Source organism: Typopeltis vanoorti, chromosome 16 (genome assembly GCF_054136105.1).
Source record: "Typopeltis vanoorti isolate ZY-2024b chromosome 16, IOZ_Tvanoo_1.0, whole genome shotgun sequence".
Lineage (NCBI taxonomy): Eukaryota > Metazoa > Arthropoda > Arachnida > Uropygi > Thelyphonidae > Typopeltis > Typopeltis vanoorti.
This window is the reverse complement of record NC_143564.1, coordinates 48,881,190-48,904,355: the sequence shown is the minus strand read 5'-3', so window position 1 is coordinate 48,904,355 and position 23,166 is coordinate 48,881,190. Positions and strand designations below refer to the sequence as shown.

At 35.6% G+C, this 23,166-nt stretch overlaps 1 protein-coding gene across 1 annotated transcript in view; it reads right to left on the bottom strand.

The window, feature by feature from the left end:
• The window catches only part of LOC150098009 (spliceosome-associated protein CWC27 homolog), a 243,340-nt gene that overhangs the window by 11,581 nt on the left and 208,593 nt on the right, over positions 1-23,166 (bottom strand). Inside the window, exon 9 of the mRNA XM_090406212.1 lies at positions 19,942-20,042. Coding sequence (XP_090262338.1) covers positions 19,942-20,042 — 101 coding nt within the window. The remainder of the gene's footprint in view (positions 1-19,941; positions 20,043-23,166) is intronic.

The following is a 23,166-nucleotide window of genomic DNA, read 5'->3' as shown; positions in this document are numbered from 1 at the left end:
TCTTTGTTATAATCCTGTGAGAATACAGAAAGTGAGCTTGTGAGAGATGAACGTTTCAAAGAGAATGATGTCATGTGTACTAACTGATGACCTGAGAGCGAGAGCCTATTGTCGTTCTATTGGACACTTCCTAACACCACAACTGATGTGACAGAGGGTGATAAAATCAAAGACACTTCTCCCGCAGTACACCGTGCTAAAACATGTGGTATGGTGGCCCCTGAATAACACCTTGTTTCACAGTAGGCAGTGGACCTTCCAACAGGACTCAGCTCATGCACACAAGGCAAGGTCCACACAGCGAGGGTTGGAGGTGACTGTGTCTGACCACATATCACCATCTGATTGGCTATGCAGCAGTTCTGATCTGAATTTGCTGGACTTCAAATTGTAGTCGAAGCTTGGAGCTTGAGACAGTAGCCTGCAAGAAACGACACCTAAGCACTGCCAACCTAAAGGTGGATTTGGAGCAAGCAGTGGCAGCGTTTCCATTGGATGTTGTGCATGCCACCATAAATATGTAGTTTTCACAGTTTGTGGAAACAGTTAATAGAAGGCTCAGAAATGTATCATTGTTACAAAAAGCATTGGCCTATGTTTCAGAGTTTTAAGGACTGTACAGTGGGTCCAGGTGATGGCATGATTATTTATGTAAATATCTTCCATTATGTGTTGGCTTTTTACAATCATCCTTTCAGGAATTTAGGACAAGTGGCCTGCCTGTTCTGGCTTCATCCCATCATTTCCTTGGTTGTGTATGATTTATGTGTCCTCCAACTAGGTGGTACTTCGTCCACTAACTACGCACAATGAAAACACCATCTACCGCCCACACAATAGTATTATTTACCTGTAAAGTGTGCATATTCTCCTAGCCAATTTGCCTGTATCTGCATTCCAAATTTGGTTAGAAATTGTGTCCAAGAAAAATATTGATCTCTGGAATTCTATGTCGCTTCTTGTCATTATTATTTGATTTGCAAACAAAAGGTTATTAAATATAGTTCCACAATCCAGTTTAAATTCTGCTTTTATATTTTTTTTCCATTTATTTAATATTTCACATATACAGATATTAAATATGAGTGGCAATATTGAGCATCCTTGATGGACTCCTCAGTTTATCAGTTTCTGTTATGTAACTTTTCACTGATTTTTAGAGCGATTGTCTTGATAAATGCTAGCTATTGTTGAGAGTGGCTGATTTGGAATGTTTAATTTCATGAGTATGATCCATGGTTTGTTCCTAATGGCTTTGTCAAAGGCTTCCTAGTAATCTACAAATGCTATGTGCGATTCTATGTTGAATTCAAAATGCTTTCCATTATGATTTTTAAAGTAAAAGATGAATCAATACATGAGCATCCTTTTCAAAAGCCATTTTGTTCTTCACAAAGTTTATCTTCTGTTTGTGTTTTGAAGTTAATATTCATATATAGCAGCCAAAGCGCAATTAGAAGAATAGTGGAACATTGCGCCCTTCAACTGGAAAAGAACTGGGTTCAATTCTCATTATGACGAGAGGAATCCTTATATGGAATTTTTCAGCTGAAGGTGAGTTAGCCAATCTCATACGGTGGTAGCAAAGTTTTTTCTCCTGGGAACTCGGGTTTTTCATCCCGCATACAGACAAATCGGCCTTCAGAACATATGCAATTTACAGACAAAAAATACTGTTGTAGGTGGTGATGGGCGATAGATGCCTTTAATGGTAGTAGTGTCATAGTTGGAGAATTAAGTAGTAGTGAAGAGGATGAGATGTATTTAGCGAAGTAGAGTAGTGTGCCCTCACATGATGAGTCCTAGGACTCCCTGGAGGTGTCACATAATAATGTCACACATTGTCACCAAATGTCACACATTTGGCCACTAGAGGGTCGCAAGTGTGTAGTATTAGAAAAGAGCTCCAAAAAGATAAGTGCTATTTTGAGTAATAATTAGCAATATCGCTTGTATTTTATACTTATATAAATTTTATAAAATGAGTTAGTATAGTATTGTTTATTTTTGATAACTTATGTGTTTGAGTGAATTTTGGTGTGACTCCTGTGTGATTTATTAATTGAAATTTTGAATCTTGCTTTCTTTAAAAAGAACACAATGGCAGTTCACAAAGTCAACCATGCAGGTATCAACTGTCGCAATTAGGCAAGATCTGCAAAAATCAAGAGACATTAATAACATACTTTTCAAAAATGGTTTGATATTATCACTGTAATATGTATGTATGCATGGCAGACTGTGGGAGATGTGTTTGTAGAGAGACTGAACAGGAGATGAAAGTATGAATTTGTAGGAAGTACGATATTTTGTTAGACTTAGATTAAACAAATGCGAGACAGACTGAAGAAATGTAAGATAGCATAAACAGAAAAGGAAAGCTAGTGAAACTGATCAAGTCAAAGAACACATGAATGTAGAAGTGAAAGTTAGTGATAAGGGAGGGAAAGGAAGTATAAATGAGGAAACAGAAGTAAGGTGTGGCAGAACCTGAGGTGTCGAGAATACAGGAGTGACAGAGAATGAAACTGTTGCAATGCAAGATTTGATGAAACAGTTTTTGAAAATGAGGAATATTATTATTATTATTTCAGGCAACTCCAAGGAGTCGACAGACTCATCGAGGGAGGCCCTAACATCATGTCAAGAACAACTATTCAACATTCACATAGTATCTATCATACCTCGCCTTGAACTCATTCACAGTCATAGCACCCACAACAGACTCTGGCAGTTTATTCTACTTATTCACTACTCTCCAAGTAAAAAACCTACCTGTAACACTCTTGCTAACCACATTCTTGCTCAGCTTCCATGTATGGCCCCTAGTCCTCCCACCAATAGTCCTATTCTCAAAAATATCTTCTGAATTAATCTTATAGAAACCCTTCAGTAATTTGAATGTCTCAATCATATCACTCCTTTTCTGCCTATCAACCAATTTTTGCAACCCACAAATCTTCAACTTGTTCTCATAAGGTTCATTCCATAGACCTACTATCATCTTGGTCACTCGTCTCTGGATCCTCTCCACCTCCTCCCCATCAAGAAGAAACCCTGGCACCCATATCTGGGCACAGTAGTCTAGATGGGGTCTTATCAAGGCTCGATACAGAGGAACAATAACTTGTTTGTCTCTGCTTGTTCAAGTATTTTTCAACAACCAAGTCATTTGATGAGCTGAATTAGCCACTTTTGCGATGTGCACCCTAAACTTCAACTCCCTACCCACCAACACTCCCAAATCCATGGCCTCATCAATCTCCTGGAGTACAGTTCCACCAATGTGATATACTGCTGCTAATCTTTTCACCCCAAAAAAATGCATAACCTTACACTTTGCCACATTAAATCGACATCCACATTTTCCTCAGCCCAGTCCTCCAAACTATCCAAATCATCTTGCAAAATTTTGACATCCTGTACACTCACTATTGCTCTACCCAACTTTGCATCATTAGCAAACAAGTGAACACTTCCTCTCAGATCCTTTCCTATATTGTTAATGAACAAATCGAAAAGTAGTGGTCCAAGAACAGAACCCTGTGGCACACCACTTGTCACAAGCAGTCTTTTGGACTCTACTCCTGAATAAACCACTCTCTGATATCTCTCCATCAACCACCCTCCTATCCATCCTGTAAACCCATTAACCTTATCCAGTTCAGCCATCACTGTGTTATAAAATGTGAGCAAGTTACTGAGGCATGATCTACCCTTCCCAAAACCATGCTGTCCCCCATACAGTATCCCATTTTCATCTATACAATCTTGTATTTTTCTCTTGACTAATTTCTCCTAGACCTTAACGATTCCTGATATACTAATGGGTCGGTAATTTACAACAGCAGTCTTGGAACCTCCTTTATGCAGTGGAACTATTTTCCCCTATTTCCACCCCCCTCGGGACTAACCCAGACCCGAGACTCAAATTAAACAAAATAGTCAAGGACACTGACAATTCTTTAGCCGCTTGACGTACGACACGAGCTGGTATACCATCCAATCCCACAGATGTATTGACATTGAGGTTTTGTAATAGACTATTCACCTCCACTTCATTCACCACAATTCCTATATAATCTATTGGTTCATTCATTCCTGCAAAGTGCTCGCTCAGCATCAGCATTCTTTAAAATCATTCTGCCATATACATTTTTTCTTTTACTTGCAACATATCGAAAAAACTGTTTAGGATTCTCTTTAGCCTGCATGGCTAATGTTCTTTCATTCCATTTTTGCTTTTCTTACCACACTCATTACCCTTCTGGGCTGCGCTTTATACCATTCATGTGCCTGCCAGTCACCTTTCTCCTTAAATTCCCTCCACAGTTGTTTCTTTTTTTTTTTGCAGCTCAAGCTTAATGGTGTTATTCATCCATTTAACCCCTACTTGATTTATTATTCGGTCTCTAGGTATCCAGTCAGCCATTGCCTCATGCAAACACTTCCTAACTGCCTCCCATGCACTATCAACATCTAGCCCTTGCAGTTTTACATGCCATGGCACTGAACCAATCAAATTCCTAAGCTTATCATATTTGCCAGTCCGATAATTCCACATATACCCTGTCTTAATTGTAAATTCTACACCTTTAGCTACCTCCCAAGTCAAGACCCTACTATCACTCTCACCAGTGATAGTAGGGTCTTGGTGGCAACATGGTCATATTCGTTACAGCCAAATTTTCAGATGCAATTACCAGGTCAAGCACTCTCTGACCCCTATTATTTTCCATTACATGCTGTCGCAGATAGTTGTCCCTTAATAATCACATAAAATTCAATTCTTTCCTCCCATGTGTCCTCTCCTCCTTCCAATCAATGTTACCATAGTTGAAATCATCTATAATAATTACCCTCCTTCCACTCATTTCTGCTATTTGCTTATGCATACTATCTCCACCATCTATTCCATCACCTGGTCTATAGCAGCACCCAACTGTATATTTTGTTCTGCTAGTTTCAATCTCACACCAAATAGCCTCAAATGTGCTCTTTTCTCTATCCTGCAGTTCCACTTCTATTCTCCTTGGCTGCAGCTCATCAGCTATCATCAATAACACTCCTCCCCTCATTTTTTTCTCCCTGTCACTCCTGAACACACCATACCTCTCATATTCAACCCCACTAGCTATATCATCTTTTGTCAGCCATGTTTCACTAATGTCAATAACCTGTGGCCTGGAAGTGCCAACCAAGGCCAAAAATTCTTCCTTCTTGTTCCTAATACTTATGGCATTAGTATACATGAATTGCGGAAGCCTATTTGTCCCATCCCCATTTTGATGGCTTATACTAACTATCCCATTCTGATTTGTAGTCTTTCTTACTCGCTTGGGCATATTACACACATTCATACACTCAACTGTCTCCTTAAGTCAGCATATCTACTCCCCCCCCCCCTTAATAACTCTAGTTTCCCTGATTCTGCACATCCACTTCCACATTTGACAACACCTTTTCAAGTTTCCATACACCAAATCCATTCAAATGTAAATCATCCATCTTATATAAATCCTTTCGCCCATCGAACTCACTCCACACATCCAGAAATTCCACACCACTCGTCCTGCATAATTCACTCAAAGTCATTTGCAATTTTGGCCCTCCTCCTATACTCTTCACTGTCATACTGTGGCTACAGACTCACCATCCTAACTCTCTCACTCTTCTCTTTTGCTACCTCAAGCAATTCCTTCACATCCTCACTCATAGCCATTTTGTCTCCTTTCAAATCATCTGTACCTGCTACCACTATCAATTCTTTCACCCGCTGCTTTTGTATTCTAATTGACTCGCTTACATCCTTAACGTTCGCACCAGGTTGGTACGATTTTGTTAAACTCTCAACTAACACATCTCTTACTAAGGAATCTCCATACAACACTCACGCTTTCATACTCTTATTTCTTTCCATCATACTTTTGCCGTTTATCAATCGCTATGCTCGGTAAACATTTTTGCCAACACTCCAGCTGCCGATTTGCCCTGTGTATTGCTCTGCATAACCAAGCGATTTCACTCATTGCATCATTTTTATTCTCCAATAATTCATTCATTTGTTCTGTATGTTTACCTTCATTCTCACTTTCAACGCCACTCTCACAGCTATCTGGTACTACCTCACAAATATCAGTATTTTCTAGATTCTCACTTTCAACGATATCACTCTCACGACTTGAAACACTCTTTAAATCCTCACATTCTTTACACTTTCTGTACACATTCACTCCACTATCATTGTTTAACCAGACTCCAACCGCTCTCCTCAATGCATACATTTCGCAAACGGTACACTGAATCAAATCCTTTAAATTCAAATGTTTAGACAAAGATGGCGATCTGGATGTCATTTTTGTTGTATTCCTCTTTATGGGGGCCATGTGCACGATAATCATATCTATCAATTTACTATTTAAAATACTCAGAAAACACCCAGACACGCTAAAATACGAAAAGTAAACAATACCATGTAAATACTATGCAAATTCACCAATTATTACTCAAAATGACACTTGTCTGTTCAGGAGCTCTCCACAAACACTACACACCATGTAGCCCTCTAGTGGCTGTCCAAGATATGGCAATATGCAGAGTGATATCAGACGTTTAACGGAAACCAATGAAAGTGTGCAAAAGAATAGAATTAAAAAATAAAAAAAGGGTAAAAGATGCGATGAGTGATTCCAGAATAGCAGTGTATGAAGATTCCATTGTTAGAGGATTAGTTAATGAGAAAGTCCATAAGGTCTGCTATCCAGGAGGAAGAATGAGCAAGACAATTCATGCTTTGAACATGAGGAGGAAATGAGCAAGAGAATTATTGGTGGTTGTAGAGACAAATGACTTAAGTGGACATACAGAGAATGTAAGGCAAATATCAGGAGTTATTGAGAAGAGTGAAAGAGAACAGTATAATGGGAAAGGTTGTCAGTGTGTTGCAGAGGTATGACAATGATGAGACAGGGTGTCAGAATCATGAATGGTATGTTCACAGAGCTGTGTGAGGAGAAGGAAGTACAGTTTGTAGATGCAAATATATGTGGTAAGCGGTGATAAAGGTGACTGCACAAAGCCAAGTGTGGTGGAGAAATCACAACCACCAAGTGGCTTGGGTAGGACTGGTTATAGACCTTAAAGTGAACTGCTATGTTTATTTACAAATGCCAGAAGTATCCAAAATAAGGGAGATGAAATGGTTTCACTAACTGAGTTTATTTGCTGCAAAATCACTGGAACGTGAACACATGGTTGAATTAAGATGATCTAACGAAAATATAAAAGGAAGGATACAGTATTTTTCATGAGGATAGACAGATGTTATGATGCCATTGAATAAGATCTTTCAAGCCACAAATGGATTATTGTGCACAGTTTGGTCACCGGGTTTTCATAGTGATGAGGATATGTAAGAAAGGGTCCAGAGAAGATTCATAAAGGAGGTCAGTGGTCATTGGAATGTGGAGTACGAGGACAGATTGAGAGAATGCAAATTGAAGGCCTTGTGAATATGAGGAGGGGGGAGAGAATATGACTAAGACATATAAGCTAGTCAGGTTGTTATCAGGTTGAATGGGAGAGGAGGAGGGATAGAACAAGAGGCCATCACTGGAAACTGTATAAGGAGGGTGCAAGCAGAGAAGTGAGGAGAATGTTCTTTACATGGAGAGTGGTTGGTGAGTGGAATGCATTGTCTGAGCATGTTGTGAATGTAGACACACTGAATCACCATGATGAATCTCTGACTCCATGGAGGTCAGATGTTAATAATAATAATATAACTCATAAGTATTTAGGAGACTTATTCCTTTTTAGTTACATACATTGCCTTATATATATATATACACATACAAGGAGACATCCCTGGAAGCTATATAAAGAGGATGTGAGCAGGAGCATAAGTAGCAAGTTCTTTGCATGGAGAGTGGTTGGTAAGTGGAATGTGTTGCCTAACATTGTGGTGAATAGATATACAGTCATCCCTTGACTTACGTATATTTGAGTTACGTTCTTTCGAAGAACATTATTGGCTATACTTTCGAACAAGGCTTGCAAGCGAACGTAAGGTAAAGTGAACAGTGGCAACCTCTCTCGGCAGTCGGCACGTGTCTTCAACAGTTCCTCTGTTGATTTTGTGTTTGAGAAATAGGTTATTTGTGTATTTATCATTAAATATTTTGCGATGTTTTGTGCAACATGGCCCCTACACACACACGATCAAAAAACCTGGTGAAGAATCACAGAAAAAGAGGTGAGCAATTGATCTTGAAACGAAGTTGCAAGTTATAAAGCAACACGAAGCTGGTAAGCCAGTCAATGTGATCGCACATGACTTCGGATGGTCTCATTTTACAGTGATGACCAGTTTGAAAAATAAGGATAAAATCGTAGAGGCTGTGAAAGGATCTGCTCCCATTAAATCGACAATAGTGACGAAGCAACGACAAAGTCCTATCGGTGATATGGAAAAGCTATTTGTCATGGATAGAGGACCTGAACCAAAAGCACATATCCCTTAGCACTGTGACCACAACCGCTAAGACACCAAGTCTCTTCAACATGATGAAAAAAGAAAGCAAAACCCGATTATGACTACGAATTCAGCGCTTCTTCCATTTTGGTCCATGAAATTCAAGCAGCATTTTGCGCTGCATAATGTGAAAATGCATGGGAATCTTCAAGTGCTGAGAAGGCTGCAGGAGTTTGTGAAAAAATTGGATAAAATTATTATGTGGAAAATTATTTGCCACTGCAAATATTTAATATGGATGAGACATCCTCGTTTCTGAAAGAAATGCCCGAGTGGAAAACTCTTAATTCCCATGTTAAGATTCTGTTACGAGTAATACGACTGGATATAAACTGAAACCATTTACGATATGGCATAGTGAGAATCCACGAATCTTCAAAAACATTAGGAAGCATACTCCCAGTTCATTATCGGAGCAATAAGAAGTCGTGGATGACTCAAAAATTGTTTGAGGATGCCTTAGTCAACTGTAATGAGAGTGAAATAAAAAGCTATTGTGTAAAAGAAAATGTAGAATTTAAAATTTTATTAATTCTAGATAATGCTCCAGGTCATCCGTCTTATACCGGTGATCTTCACCAAGTTCAAGGTCATGTTTCTCTCAAAAAACACTACCTCATTGATCTAACTGATGGATCAGGGAGTTCTTGCAGTGTTTAAGGCTTATTATCATCTAAGGAGAACTTTTTCACAAGTCATTTCTGCTACTGAAGGAAATGACCAGACTCTCATGGAATTCTGGAAAACATTTTATTTATTTATTTATTCGTATGGAGTTTCCTCCCTTTTCCTCCCCTGTCCCTATTGGGCGAGTTGAGCCCCCCTCATGGTGTGGTTAAGTATTTATGGCTGTAGATCCGTGTGTGTTCACGGGGCCGGTTTGCCTGCTTGAGGGATGAAAAAACGCCAGATAAACTGACGGAAAAAACCCTACTGCCTGCCTCCAAGACCGGCTAACTTGGTTATGGCTGAGGACGATCCTCAAATTCCTCACGTCTTCGACTGGAATCGAACCTGGGACACTCCTTCCCCAGTCATATGGCTGTGAAGCACACAGCCACTAGGCTAACCGTGCGGAACTGGAAAATTGGAAAAACATTAAATATTTATCATGCTATTAAAAATATTGCTGTGTATTCCATATGCCTCTCAATGGCATATGGAAAAAGACATTAAAAAGGTTTGTGCATGATTTTGGAAGTTTGTAATAGTGGGCCTAGCAAACAATCTGAATCTTGAAGTGAATGATGATGACATAATTCAACTCATAGAAAGTTCCCCTGAAGAGTTGGCCATTGAAGAATTGGTCGAACTGGAGGAACAAGTGTTGCAGAAGACAAAAAATGAGAAAAGGAAGAGGGAAAAGAGAAACAGGAGAGGTAATTAAACAATTTACAGTGAAGGAGCTTGCAGAAATGTTCTTTGCAGTTAGTGATGTTCTCAAAATGGCTCAAGACATGGACCCCAATGTTGAACGCTACTTAATAATAGAAACGAAAGTACATGATGCGTTTGTTTGCTATGAACACATTTATGACAAAAAGAAGAAGAGGAATAAGCAAAGTACATTGGACATTTTCATCAAAAAAACAAAGGTTACACCAGAAGAGCCACAGCCTGATTGTTCACACAGGGAAGGTAATGAAGATCTGGGTGATTATTCTCCTGTTTTATAGTGGCAGTAATGCACAGTACAGTTTTATAATAAGTTTTAAAAATTAAAATGACAATATACTTATTACGGTTAAGTCCCTAACCCCTATAACTCTGTTGTTTTTAATGTATCGACTTACGTCCTGCCGGATGGAAAGGAACCCAGACGTAAGTCGAGGGATGACTGTACTCAATGAGTTTCAAGTATAGTTTGATTTGTGTAACAGTGTAATAGCTTTGTGTGTAACAGTGTGTGCCTTCTGCAATAAGTCTTTTTATTCCATGGAGGTCTGGTGTTAATAATAATATATTGGAATGGTAATGGCCTTATTCCAAGTTTTTGGTATTTTTTTTCTTGATTATTGTTAAATAATTTAAATAGTTATCTAATGGACAAGATGCCTGCATATTTAATATTTATTCCATCTTTCCAGGGGATTTTCCTCATTTATTGTGATATATTGCTTGTTGAATTTCTTGTAATGTTATTTCTTCTGTGGTATAATTATAATAATTAGCATTATATCAGTTTTAGTTTCATTACTAACCTGCCATAAGCTTTGGAATAAGTCTGGCTAGATTTTTTCTTTATTTCATATTAATTCAAGTTTAGCTTTTTCTTTTACGACCATATTCATGTTTCTTAAAATTTTGTAAATATTTGGTCTCTTCACTGCAAGATCTTTTTCCAATTTCGTGATGAAATTATCTCATTTTTCTACCCTTTTTTCTGCATTCTATTTTTTTTATATATTGCTCTTTTGTGTTTATAATTAATTTCTTCTTTATCATTAAGATTTTATATTTACCCATTATTTATATGCTTCTTTCTTTTCTTTGATTATTGCTTGAATATTCTCATCCCATTTTTTATTTCCTCTTTTTCCTTCCATTTACTTTTCCAAGATATTCTGTTATGCACTTATTACTATAGTTTTTAAATCATTTCATTCCATTTCTATAGGGTGGCCCACAAATCATGGAACATCATAGAAAGGGCCCATCTTTGTGAAGCAACTGCATAGGTTTTTTTTTTTTTTATCATCATCATCATCAGATTATTTTTATTAGTTATGAAAAACCACAATATGTAAATAACTTCAATTTTTGGCTTCACAAAGACAGGCCCTTTCTATGGAATGTTCCATTACCACCCTATATATCATCATTTTATTTTATTTGTTCAAGTTTTTTTATTTCCTCTTTCTTCTTCCATTTACTTTTCCAAGATATTCTGTTATGCACTTATTACTATAGTTTTTAAATAATTTTATTCTATTTCTATAGGGTTGCCCACAAATCATGGAACATGTCATAGAAAGGGCTCATCTTTGTGAAGCCCTTTCTGCATAGGTTTTTTTTTTATCATCATTAGATTATTTTTATTAGTTATGAAAAACTACAATATGTAAATAACTTCAATTTTTGGCTTCACAAAGACAGGCCCTTTCTATGGAATGTTCAATATATATTGCTCTTTTGTGTTTATAATTAATTTCTTCTTTATCATTAAGATTGTATATTTACCCATTGTTTATATGCTTCTTTCTTGTCTTTGATTATTGCTTCAATATTCTCATCCCATTTTTTATTTCCTCTTTCTTCTTCCATTTACTTTTCCAAGATATTCTGTTATGCACTTGCTATAGTTTTTAAATCATTTCATTCCATTTCTATAGGGTGGCCCACGAATCATGGAACATGTCATAGAAAGGGCTCATCTTTGTGAAGCAACTACAAAGGTTTTTTTATCATCATCAGATTATTTTTATTAGTTATGAAAAACCACAATATGTAAATAACTTCAATTTTTGGCTTCACAAAGACAGGTCCTTTCTATGGAATGTTCCATAACCACCCTATATATCATCATTTTATTTTATTTGTTTAAGTTTTTTTATTTATTCTTTAAGAATAGAGGTAATTACTACTTTTGTCATGCAAGAGTTGAACTCACTCTTGGAGATTTTTTCTTTGCTTTTATTAGGTTAATTTTAAACTATCTTAGGGATGTCTCAATTTTTTTTTATTTTGTAAAAGATAATGATCTGACTATTTCTGCACTTCCAAATACCTGCTATCTAGAATTACATCAGCTGTTTTCCCTTTAGCCATTACACAATCTATTATAGTTTTTAGGTTTCTTGCTTCTCTAGTGTGAATTTATGGCAATCTTTATGGCTGAAAAAAAGTGTTTGTAATTTTTAACTTATTATATATGGAGAAATCTTTAAATCTGTATCTGTTTCTATTGTATGTGACTTCACCATCTGTTTCTAATATTTGTACTAAGTGGAATGTTCCCTACTCTGACATAGTGTAAAACTAGTCATAATTCATTTTTATGAATATTTTTTATAAGTGTTTCTCAACGTTAGTATTTTCATAGTTTTGGTTTTGTAACCATGTATAATCAACATTTGTGATGTGTCCAATAAGAAATTGATATTTATATTTAAAGAAATAATGTAAAATATGTGAAATTTATTGTGCTTACTGAATATCAGATAACTGTAATTCATAATTGTTAAGTGTTGTGAATGTCTGTCATCCATTGTTAAAATATTCTCTTTTTGCTAATGATGACAATGTGTCAGACATTACAGATTTCTCACTTGCACCATAGTTGAAGAAGTGTGCATGCTCACTGAGAAGATTGATGGGTGACAGAGAGTGCAGTCGGTACCTGGATAATGAAAAAAAATAAGAAGAGAGAGAATAGAAGTTTGAGGATGTAAACCAGAGAAGTTTGTTTTAAAGAAATTTTTGAAAATTTGACAGAACATATTAATAGAGGATTCCTAAAAGGAATCGTAGCAAGGTGAACTGGAAGAGTTAAGACTCTCAACGAGTGAATAGTAAATAAAAGGAGATATTAAATAGATGTTCTATTTCGATGCTTGAAAAAATGCAAAATGGAAAGTTTCATCTTCTGTCTGAAGGATGCCGGTGATATTATTTTATTGGAACAAGTGATGAAATTAATGAAATCTGAAACTGTAAAGTGGCTTTTAATGGAGAAATTCCACTTTGATACAGTGTTTATAAAGTAGTAAAATAAACTGTTTTTTTTTCCTCAGGTAATGAATTTGTGATTTGTTCATCATGTAATTATATTGCCTAAGTAAAGAATATATACTCAGGGTAACAGTGAGGATGAATAGAAAAATATATGTTAAATAAGAAGACATTGCATAGTCATATGAAAGTTTTATATTTTGAGAAAAGGCCTTATAAAGAAGTGACTAATGAACATTTATTGTCTGTAGTAATTTGTTGTGAAAAACTAAACGTTCAGGCCAGTGGACTGATTAAGATCATGTAAAATAAACTATTAATAGAATCAGTTAGTGAGAGAATAACTTTATTCTCTAAAGATAGATATCTCAAAAGTATAGTTTTTAATTTAGAAAGCCTTGGATTCAGTTAGTTTTGTAGCTATTTACTTTTGTTAACTATGTATATAGTTTTATTTAGTTTCATTAAATTATATGTTTAATTTAGTTTTGAGTTAATCATTTCTTGGATTCTAAAAACAATAGTTAAAAGTCATTGCACCAATCGGATTGAACTCTTGTAAATCAACTCAACACTAGGTGTAAAAACAGTCACTTTACAGAGATAATTAACAAAAAAAACTGGTGCAGCTGACATGATTATTAATAATAGTCATGATCATTAATAATAGTTCAAAGGCACTTATTTTCTTTCCTCTGTGGAAAGAAAATAAGTACCTTTGACTTGGATGAAGGACCAAGATCCTTCATCCAAGTGCAAGCAAACAAAGTTTCCCCATGGCGTATCTTCAGAAACACCATAGGCTACCTGAACATAGAGGCTAATGACTTCACATCATTGCCTTAGTATTCCATAATGCTAAGCAAATATGTTTGGATGTTTGTGATTGTCTATGAAAATACCAGTGGTGGTCGGCAGTAGATGGCGCTGGTGCAGTTGCGGTCAGTGGATGACTGAATGGAGAAGACGAAGTTATAGAGCAGATGCCCTCCCTCAATGAGTTCTTGGACTCCCTGGAGGTGTCAAATAATAATAATATCCTTTCAGACATGTATAATGAAATGCATTATGGGAAGGGCCACTACCCAGAAAAGATATCAAGGCTGAATTAATGCAAAGTCATATATTTCCCATATTATTATTATTTTGGTAACTCCCATGGATTCAACAGACTCATTGTGGGAGGCCCACTCAACCAGCAACGTCTATCATAATTTACACTACCTGCATTCACTCACTAAAAACTCTCCAAGTAAAAAATCTCCTCCTCACACCTTTCTTCAATGCATTTTTATACAACTTTCAGGGATAGCTTCTTGTTCTTCCCATTACATCCACTCTTTTTATAATTCCTTCTGTATTAATCTGATAAAATCCCAAAGGTCACTATCATATCTCCTTCCTCTTTTTCTCCTATCCACCAATCTATGTAATATTCTCTCAAACACTCTTCATAACCAACACTCCAGAGTCCTGATATCACTTTGGTTATTCGTCTTTGGACCCTCTCTAGTGTTTCCACATCACAATGAAAACTAGGTGACCAAATCTGAGCACAATAGTCCATATGTGGTCTGACCGATGTCTTATATAGAGGGATCACCACCTCCTTATCCCTACATGTCAATGTACTTTTTATCATAGCAGCAATACAATGTACAATGTTTGCAATACTTGCAATGTGCCCTAGGAATTTCAAGATCCCTAATTCACTTTTTAAAGCACAGTTCGCCAATACAGTATGTAGCCTTATATCTCCGTATCCCAAAGTGTAACATCTTGCATATATTAATATAAAATATTTAACCCCTCATTTGTCCAAGCTAAAAGTCTATTCAAATTTTCCTGTAGAGAATTAACACCAGCATTACTCCTGATAATTCTACCTAACTTTGCATCACTGGCAAACATTTGAAGATTCCAAGTCAATCCACATGAAATATTATTAATAAATAAGTTAAACAGTAGCAACTCAAGAACAAAACCCTGAGGCATGGCACTGGTCACCTACCTATTCTGAGACACTGCTCTATCATACACAACTTGCTTGTATCGTTCAGAGAGCCAATCTCTGATCCACATAACCAATATACTATCTATTCCTATCCTCTGCAGCTTGTATACTAACTTATCATGGGGTAATCTATCAAATGCTTTTGCAATGTTCAAGAATATCACTGTATATGATTCTCCTTTATCCAACACATTCCTCACCTTATCATAAAACGTAAGCATAAAACAAGACTTGCTCTTCACAAATCAATGCTGATTGATCATCACAGAGAATCACAACTGCAGATATACAGACTGGTCTATAATTGGAAACTTCTGTTCTCGAACCATGCTTGTGGAGAATTATTATTTTTCCTTCTTTCCATTCCTTAGGAAGCTTCCCCACTGCAAGAGTTTCATTAAATAACCAGGACAAGGGCATGGCTAAATCTTTTGCACATTCTTTAAAAATATATGGTGATATGTCATCCATTACTACAGCCTTAATAGCATCTAACCTGAGCAACACTTGATACATCTCTGATTCTTTCACCTTTAATTCTCCTAATTCTTGCTTCCCTTCTACATGTTGCACAGCATCATTTGCACCACTATGATATACACCAGAGTAACCAGACATCCCTTTTTTAATGAGATTGTTCCCTTTTTTTTTAGACTCTAGTCCCCTTGTGCCGGCAAAACCTTAACAGGACACTAATTGTCCCTTTTTAACTTTAGTTCCGTTTTGTCCCTTTTTTTGAATTTGTGGCATGACTTCATTCTTGTATGTTCGAATATGGAAAGGATAATGCCTCTGCTAGTGACATGTGATAGCTTGAGATTGAAAACATGCATGCTATGACGATTATCAACCATTATGAATGCACTTTCTCTGCGATAGGACGAAAATGTCACAGCCAGTGGCAGCACTGCTACATCCTGGCGCTAACAAGGTTACTTTGTCTACCATACCATTGTTTTGTGCTTCTTATGCCGGTAAGTTAGTAATTGTGAAAGTTAAAGCGAGTATATACTGTGAATGGTGAGATTCCATCCAAATTTTATCATGCCAAAAAGTGTAGTTTCATTCGGGATGTAAAAGAAGAATATTCCTTCTTGAAAGACAATGAAACAACAAACCAAGTTGCATTGTACTGTGTGTCGCTCGGTTTTTTTCAATTGAACATGAAGGCCATTCTGATATAAAACAGCATTTGACGAAGCAAAAACATAAATTGGCAGCCGCTGCTTGCAGTTCAAGTCAAGACGTTACATCATTTTTCATGAAAAATTCAAAAGGGAAATTAACTGACGAAAGCAAATGTCTTGCAGCCCAAGAAAGTTTGTTTGCATTTCATGCAGCAAAACGTAACCCTTCTTTGAGATCAATGCACTGCACCTCTGCAATAGTGAGAAATTTATTTCAAAAGAAATTTACATGTGGGCAAACAAAGTGTCAATCAATTTTAGTGAATGTCCTGGTACCTTACGCAATGCGAGAAATAGCAATTGAATTGAAACAAGCCAAATGTGTCAGTTATGGTAGACACATCAAACCACAGAGATTTGAAGTTGGTGCCTGTCCTTGTTAGGTACTTAATCCCAAATAAAGGAATACAGGTTAAAGTGATAGATTTTCAGAACATAACAGGAGAAAAAGCAGAACTGCTTGCAAATCATATATTGGATATTTTGCAGAAACAACAGCTGACTGAGAAAATTATTGCATTTTCTGCAGATAACTGCAATATCAACTTTGGTGGATACAAACGAGGTGGTTCCAACAATGTATTTTCAAGACTCAACAAAGTTAAAAATGAACATTCATGCTATTGGCTGTGCTGCATGTTGTTCATAATAGTGTACAGACAAGTGCTGATATTTTGCCTATTGATATCAAAACAATTGTAAATAAAATATTTCAGTATTTACACCGTGAGAGTAGAGGAATTGAAGAATTTCTGCACATTTACAGAAATTGAATACAAGCGTGTTCTAGGTAGCATACAAACAAGATGGTTATCATTACTATCAGCTGTGAATAGGATTATTGACATGTATGATGGACTCAGATCTTACTTTTCATCACAAGATAAATGCCCTACATTGCTGAAATAATATTTCAGTAACTAACAATCAATAATTTGGCTCCATTTCATGCAAAGCGAGCTGAAAATATTCTCAGCACAATAATGAAAATAGAAAGGGAAAATATTTCGGCAACTGAAGTGGTAGAATAATTGGAATTGCTCAGACAGAAAATTACAAATAGGAAAGCTGAGAACTTTCAAACATTTAAAACGTCATCAATTATTTCAGAGTTCAAAGATGAGGGCGTCTTTGATGAAAAAGAATTTTTAGACACTATAAATTTATTTTATGATACTTTCCTTGAATAATTTAAGCAAATGGACTTATTTCCAGCCACTGAAAGCATTTCACTGAATTAAGCTGCAAACTCCACTAACTTAGGCTGAAGTTGCAAGCAGCCTAAAAGCAATCAGTGATGTTGACAGCAAAATATTCAATATTGTTGATGAAGATGAATTATTTGATGAAATTAGCCATATAAATATTGTTGTGAACTGCAAGATGAAAGAATGGAAGGACACAAATAGTGAAGTGGACAAAAAGTGGTGTGATGTGTTTAAGGTGCTCCAAGAAAAAAACATCCACTACAAAAACATACTGCCAGTTGTTGCATTTGTATGGCAATCCTAGGAACAAACGCAGCTGCAGAGAGAATTTTTTCTCTCATGAGTTCTTTGTGGTCTAATGAAAAGAACTGCTTCAACACCAAGACTATGAAAGCAATAATTGTGATCAAGACACTTGACATTTCATGTATTGACTTTTGTGAGTGCATCTTGAAAGAACCAACACGTCTGGAAGAAATAATCTCTTCATATAAATATAATAATGCTGATACTCCATAATTATAATGTTCACTTCAGTCCTGTGTACTGTAATTATATGTTATTCCATCTTTATGTAGAGTATACCAGAAGTGTCCCGTTTTTTGCCCATTTTTTTAATTGCCGAATAAATAAATTGTCATACCCCAGCATATGTATTATTTTTTTTATATGCCACACACACACACACACATGAAAGGTCTCAAGACCTATGACAACAGTGCTATGTGTGGGCAAATTGCGTATGCAATTTTATATTTAAATATATTAATTAAATTTTAGTTTCATATTTAATTTGGTAATTTTTCTTCTTAATCCTGCTTTGTACCATAATTTGTACCACTATCATTTCATGATGAGTACCTAATCAGTATCATCAGTTTCTTCTTGACTCTGCTTTGTACCATACACTTTTCCATCTTATAACAGGCTTTACATTATGTTGTCCTCTGGCTATGTTTGATCATAACTGTGTTAATGACTATGTTTACAGTTTCACAGCTTCCTAATGGTATGAAACTGAAAACATAGTCATTAACACAGTTATGATCAAACATAGCCAGAGGACAACATAATGTAAAGCCTGTTATGAGATGGAAAAGTGCATGGTACAAAGCAGAGTCAAGAAGAAACTCAGATGATACTGATGGAATACTCATCATGAAATATTGGGTTGATTTATATTAAATTTCATATTTTATTTATATAATTTTCACATGTAGTCATGTTTATGAATTAGGTTAGTATTAACAATCAAATGCTTGTATGAATCTATCAATTGTGATCAAGACACTTGACATTTCATGTATTGACTTTTGTGAGTGCATCTTGAAAGAACCAACACGTCTGGAAGAAATAATCTCTTCATATAAATATAATAATGCTGATACTCCATAATTATAATGTTCACTTCAGTCCTGTGTACTGTAATTATATGTTATTCCATCTTTATGTAGAGTATACCAGAAGTGTCCCGTTTTTTGCCCATTTTTTTAATTGCCGAATAAATAAATTGTCATACCCCAGCATATGTATTATTTTTTTTATATGCCACACACACACACACACATGAAAGGTCTCAAGACCTATGACAACAGTGCTATGTGTGGGCAAATTGCGTATGCAATTTTATATTTAAATATATTAATTAAATTTTAGTTTCATATTTAATTTGGTAATTTTTCTTCTTAATCCTGCTTTGTACCATAATTTGTACCACTATCATTTCATGATGAGTACCTAATCAGTATCATCAGTTTCTTCTTGACTCTGCTTTGTACCATACACTTTTCCATCTTATAACAGGCTTTACATTATGTTGTCCTCTGGCTATGTTTGATCATAACTGTGTTAATGACTATGTTTACAGTTTCACAGCTTCCTAATGGTATGAAACTGAAAACATAGTCATTAACACAGTTATGATCAAACATAGCCAGAGGACAACATAATGTAAAGCCTGTTATGAGATGGAAAAGTGCATGGTACAAAGCAGAGTCAAGAAGAAACTCAGATGATACTGATGGAATACTCATCATGAAATATTGGGTTGATTTATATTAAATTTCATATTTTATTTATATAATTTTCACATGTAGTCATGTTTATGAATTAGGTTAGTATTAACAATCAAATGCTTGTATGAATCTATCAACAATTACAAGATATTTAATATCTGATAATAACACAAAATTAATTTATAGCTTAATGATTCTGTAAAAAAATGTATGAAAAGATTTTAGTAATAAAAATATTAATATCAAAATTAATATTCATTTATTCTGTAAGTTATTAAAATATTATAAAATAACTGCCAAATTAAGAACTGACTTGTTCTTCTCTTCCAGCTCCTTTCGTTGGTAGAAGTTTCTTTTTATCTTTATATCTTTCAATATCTTTATGAAATTGTGCCAGGACATTATTATCCTGTTCTGGATGAAAATTATAACAGTAAGGAAATGATTGCATAAATTATATATAAAAAAAAAAAGATACATCTAAATGAATTTTTGTATGGTGATATCAATCATCAACTAAATGCAAAGTATTTTTTGGCATATGTATTGTATACATAATTTCGTTTTACCTAATTTTGCAATTAAATGGTTAATTATAGAGAAAAAAATAACTTATCATTCTATATCATTTTGCCAATGAAAACAGAATTATAATGAGAAAAATGAGAAATGAAAGGGTAAAAAAAACTGTCTGAAACCAACTAACAGTTTAACAAGGTAAACTACAGCCTTGTATTATATCCACTCCGATGGTGTTAATACCTTTTATAATTATTTCAATAATACAATGAATGATCATACTTATTTATTGCAGACTAAAAAGCTCTCCAAACCTCAACAAATTTGGATGCATGAGACTGCCCCAAATATGGTAAGCTTGCATTCTTAGAACATCAGCCCAACAGCCAAGACCACTACCCAATTTAGCCCACCTAGGTGGCACCTTTTAGAACTCTAGGACCAACTTTAGTTGTCTTCAGCCATATTTGTTTAGTGTTAGTGCCTGCATGCATATATCATTATTTTTATGTTCCCTGAAGACGGTAATGTAACATTATCGAAATAAAGGAAGTATTAATTAAAGTTTTTTAATTAATATTATAGTATACGTTGTCTTTCCCTAAAAATCTGACAGTCACCTAGATGTTGGTCTTCCTCTGGGTTCTTTACCTGTTATTTGGACAAAAAAATAAAATAGTGGTATCACTAACCTTTTCTTTCCCATTCCATTAAAATGACCATGCCACTTGAGATTAGTTCTGCTAACATCACATTCCTTCCATTCATTTTTATTCAATTCTGCAATTGATGCCATATTTTAACTCCCCTAATCTTTCTCATATCACTCATATCTGTGGCCTGCAATCTTTCAGCAAGTGTTTTATTTCTAACCCAGCTCTCAGATAAATAAGCAAAAATTGATTTGAACAGTCTTTCAGTTGTTTTTGACTAATTTTTCTCTTATTTCATATAAACATAAATATTCAGCTGACCTTCCTACCATACTTCAGTTTTGCTAATTCTATGGTCTATTTCCATATTTAATTTGTCATCTTCACTAAAAAATGTGTCTAAACAGCTGATATTTTTTTACTGTTCTATAGGTTCTAGTCAAGATGCATTTTCCAAGTTCCTATCTCTTTTCATAGGCACCTTTCAATAATTGATCTTCATACCAAATTTACTACACCAGTTATTCAATTCAGTTAGGGAATGTTTCAGACTTACACTGGATTTGCTTAGATGTAAGGCATTATTGGCATAAAGTAAAGAACTCAATTAAATACCTCCAATTTTGATATTGGCTTAATGCTACTCTTCTGCCTAATGTAGCATTAAGAAATACCTAATCTATATACATGATGCATAACAGTAGGAGATAATGCATCACCTTGTCTTCCACCTAATTTAACATCAAAGGCACAAGAAGATGGTTTAATTTAGCATCAAACCATTTTCCTGTATCTTTTTCAATTCTAACTGCTGACTCAAAATATGAATACAGACTATGTATTACTCAATATAATGTCCCATTTACACCATATAACTGTGCTGTTTTGAACAGATTTTCTGCTTGCACCTTGTCATATGAATTTTCCAGATATGAACTTGATAACCTCTACTCTATTGAACCCAACATGTTCTTCTCCATGTATCCCTTTCATAATTTTTCTCAGCCTCTAACCCAAGTATGCTAGCATAAATCTTCCATGATACACCCAGTAGGAAAATCCACAGTAATTTTTACATTCAGTTTTATTTCCCTTTTTTATATTATTATTATTATTACTTGAGACCTCCAGGGAGTCAAGGACTCATCAAGGGAGGCTATAAATCACCCAAACCAGCTGTCATACCTTGCCTTAAATTCCTTCACACTAGATGCCCTAAATGGAAACTATTCAACTCACTCACTGCTCTCTGGAAGAAAAGCCTAGCTCTTACCCTTTCTTGACTGCAAATAAATTTAACTTCCATGGATGCCCCCCGTGTTCTCTCGCCACCTTCCAGATAATGAACATTTCATCAGATGATATTCTACAACACCCATTTAAAAGTTTATAGACCTCTACTATATCACCCCTCTTTCTCCTGTTAACCAGAGTCTGCAATCTACATACTCGCAATCTATACTCATAATCTAAATCCCATAATCCAGATATAATCTTTGTAACTCTTCTTTGCACCCTTTCCACAGCTTCTTTATCCCCTTGGAACCCAGAAAACCAAATCTGCACACAATACTCCAGGTGTGGTCTTATCAAAGCCTTATAAAGAGGCAAAATGACTTACAAATCCTTACATGTCAAGGTTCACTTCAACATTGCAATTATCATGTGAGTTGAATTTGGAGCTTTTGCTATGTGACCTTTGACTTCGAATTCCTATTCACCAATATGCCAAGATCCCTTGCTTCCTCAGTTTCTTGTAGCATAACTCCACTAATATAATATGCTGCTGGAACTCTAATCATGCCAAGTGCATAACTTTACACTTACTAACATTAAACTGATAGCCATTTTCGTTTGCCCAAATTTCCAACCTATTCAAATAATTTTGTAAGTGCTGAGTATTAGTAGCATCCCTGACTGCCCTGCCTATCTTTGCACATCTGATGTTAGACTCTGCCTGATGTCATTGATGTATAGAATGAACAATAATGGCCCAAGGAGCCAACCATGACGTATCATGGTTGGCTTCTTGGGTGGGTGTGAATCTGCCATAGATCTGGCAGATTCACACCCACTGTATACCACTTTTTGATATCTGTCTGTCAACCATCTCCTGATCCAAGTCAAGAGTTCATATTCCAATCCCATAATCTCCAGTTTATGCAACAGCCTTCCGTGTGGTATCCTATCAAATGCCTTAGAAAAATCCAACATTATCATAGTATATTCATTCCCTTTATCCAACTGAGTCATAACATTGTTATAAAGTATAAACAAATTGCAAAAGCAAGACTTCCTTTAATAAACCCATACTGCTCATTGTAGAGTATAGCTTGTTTGTTTATCCATTTCTGTATGCGAGTTCT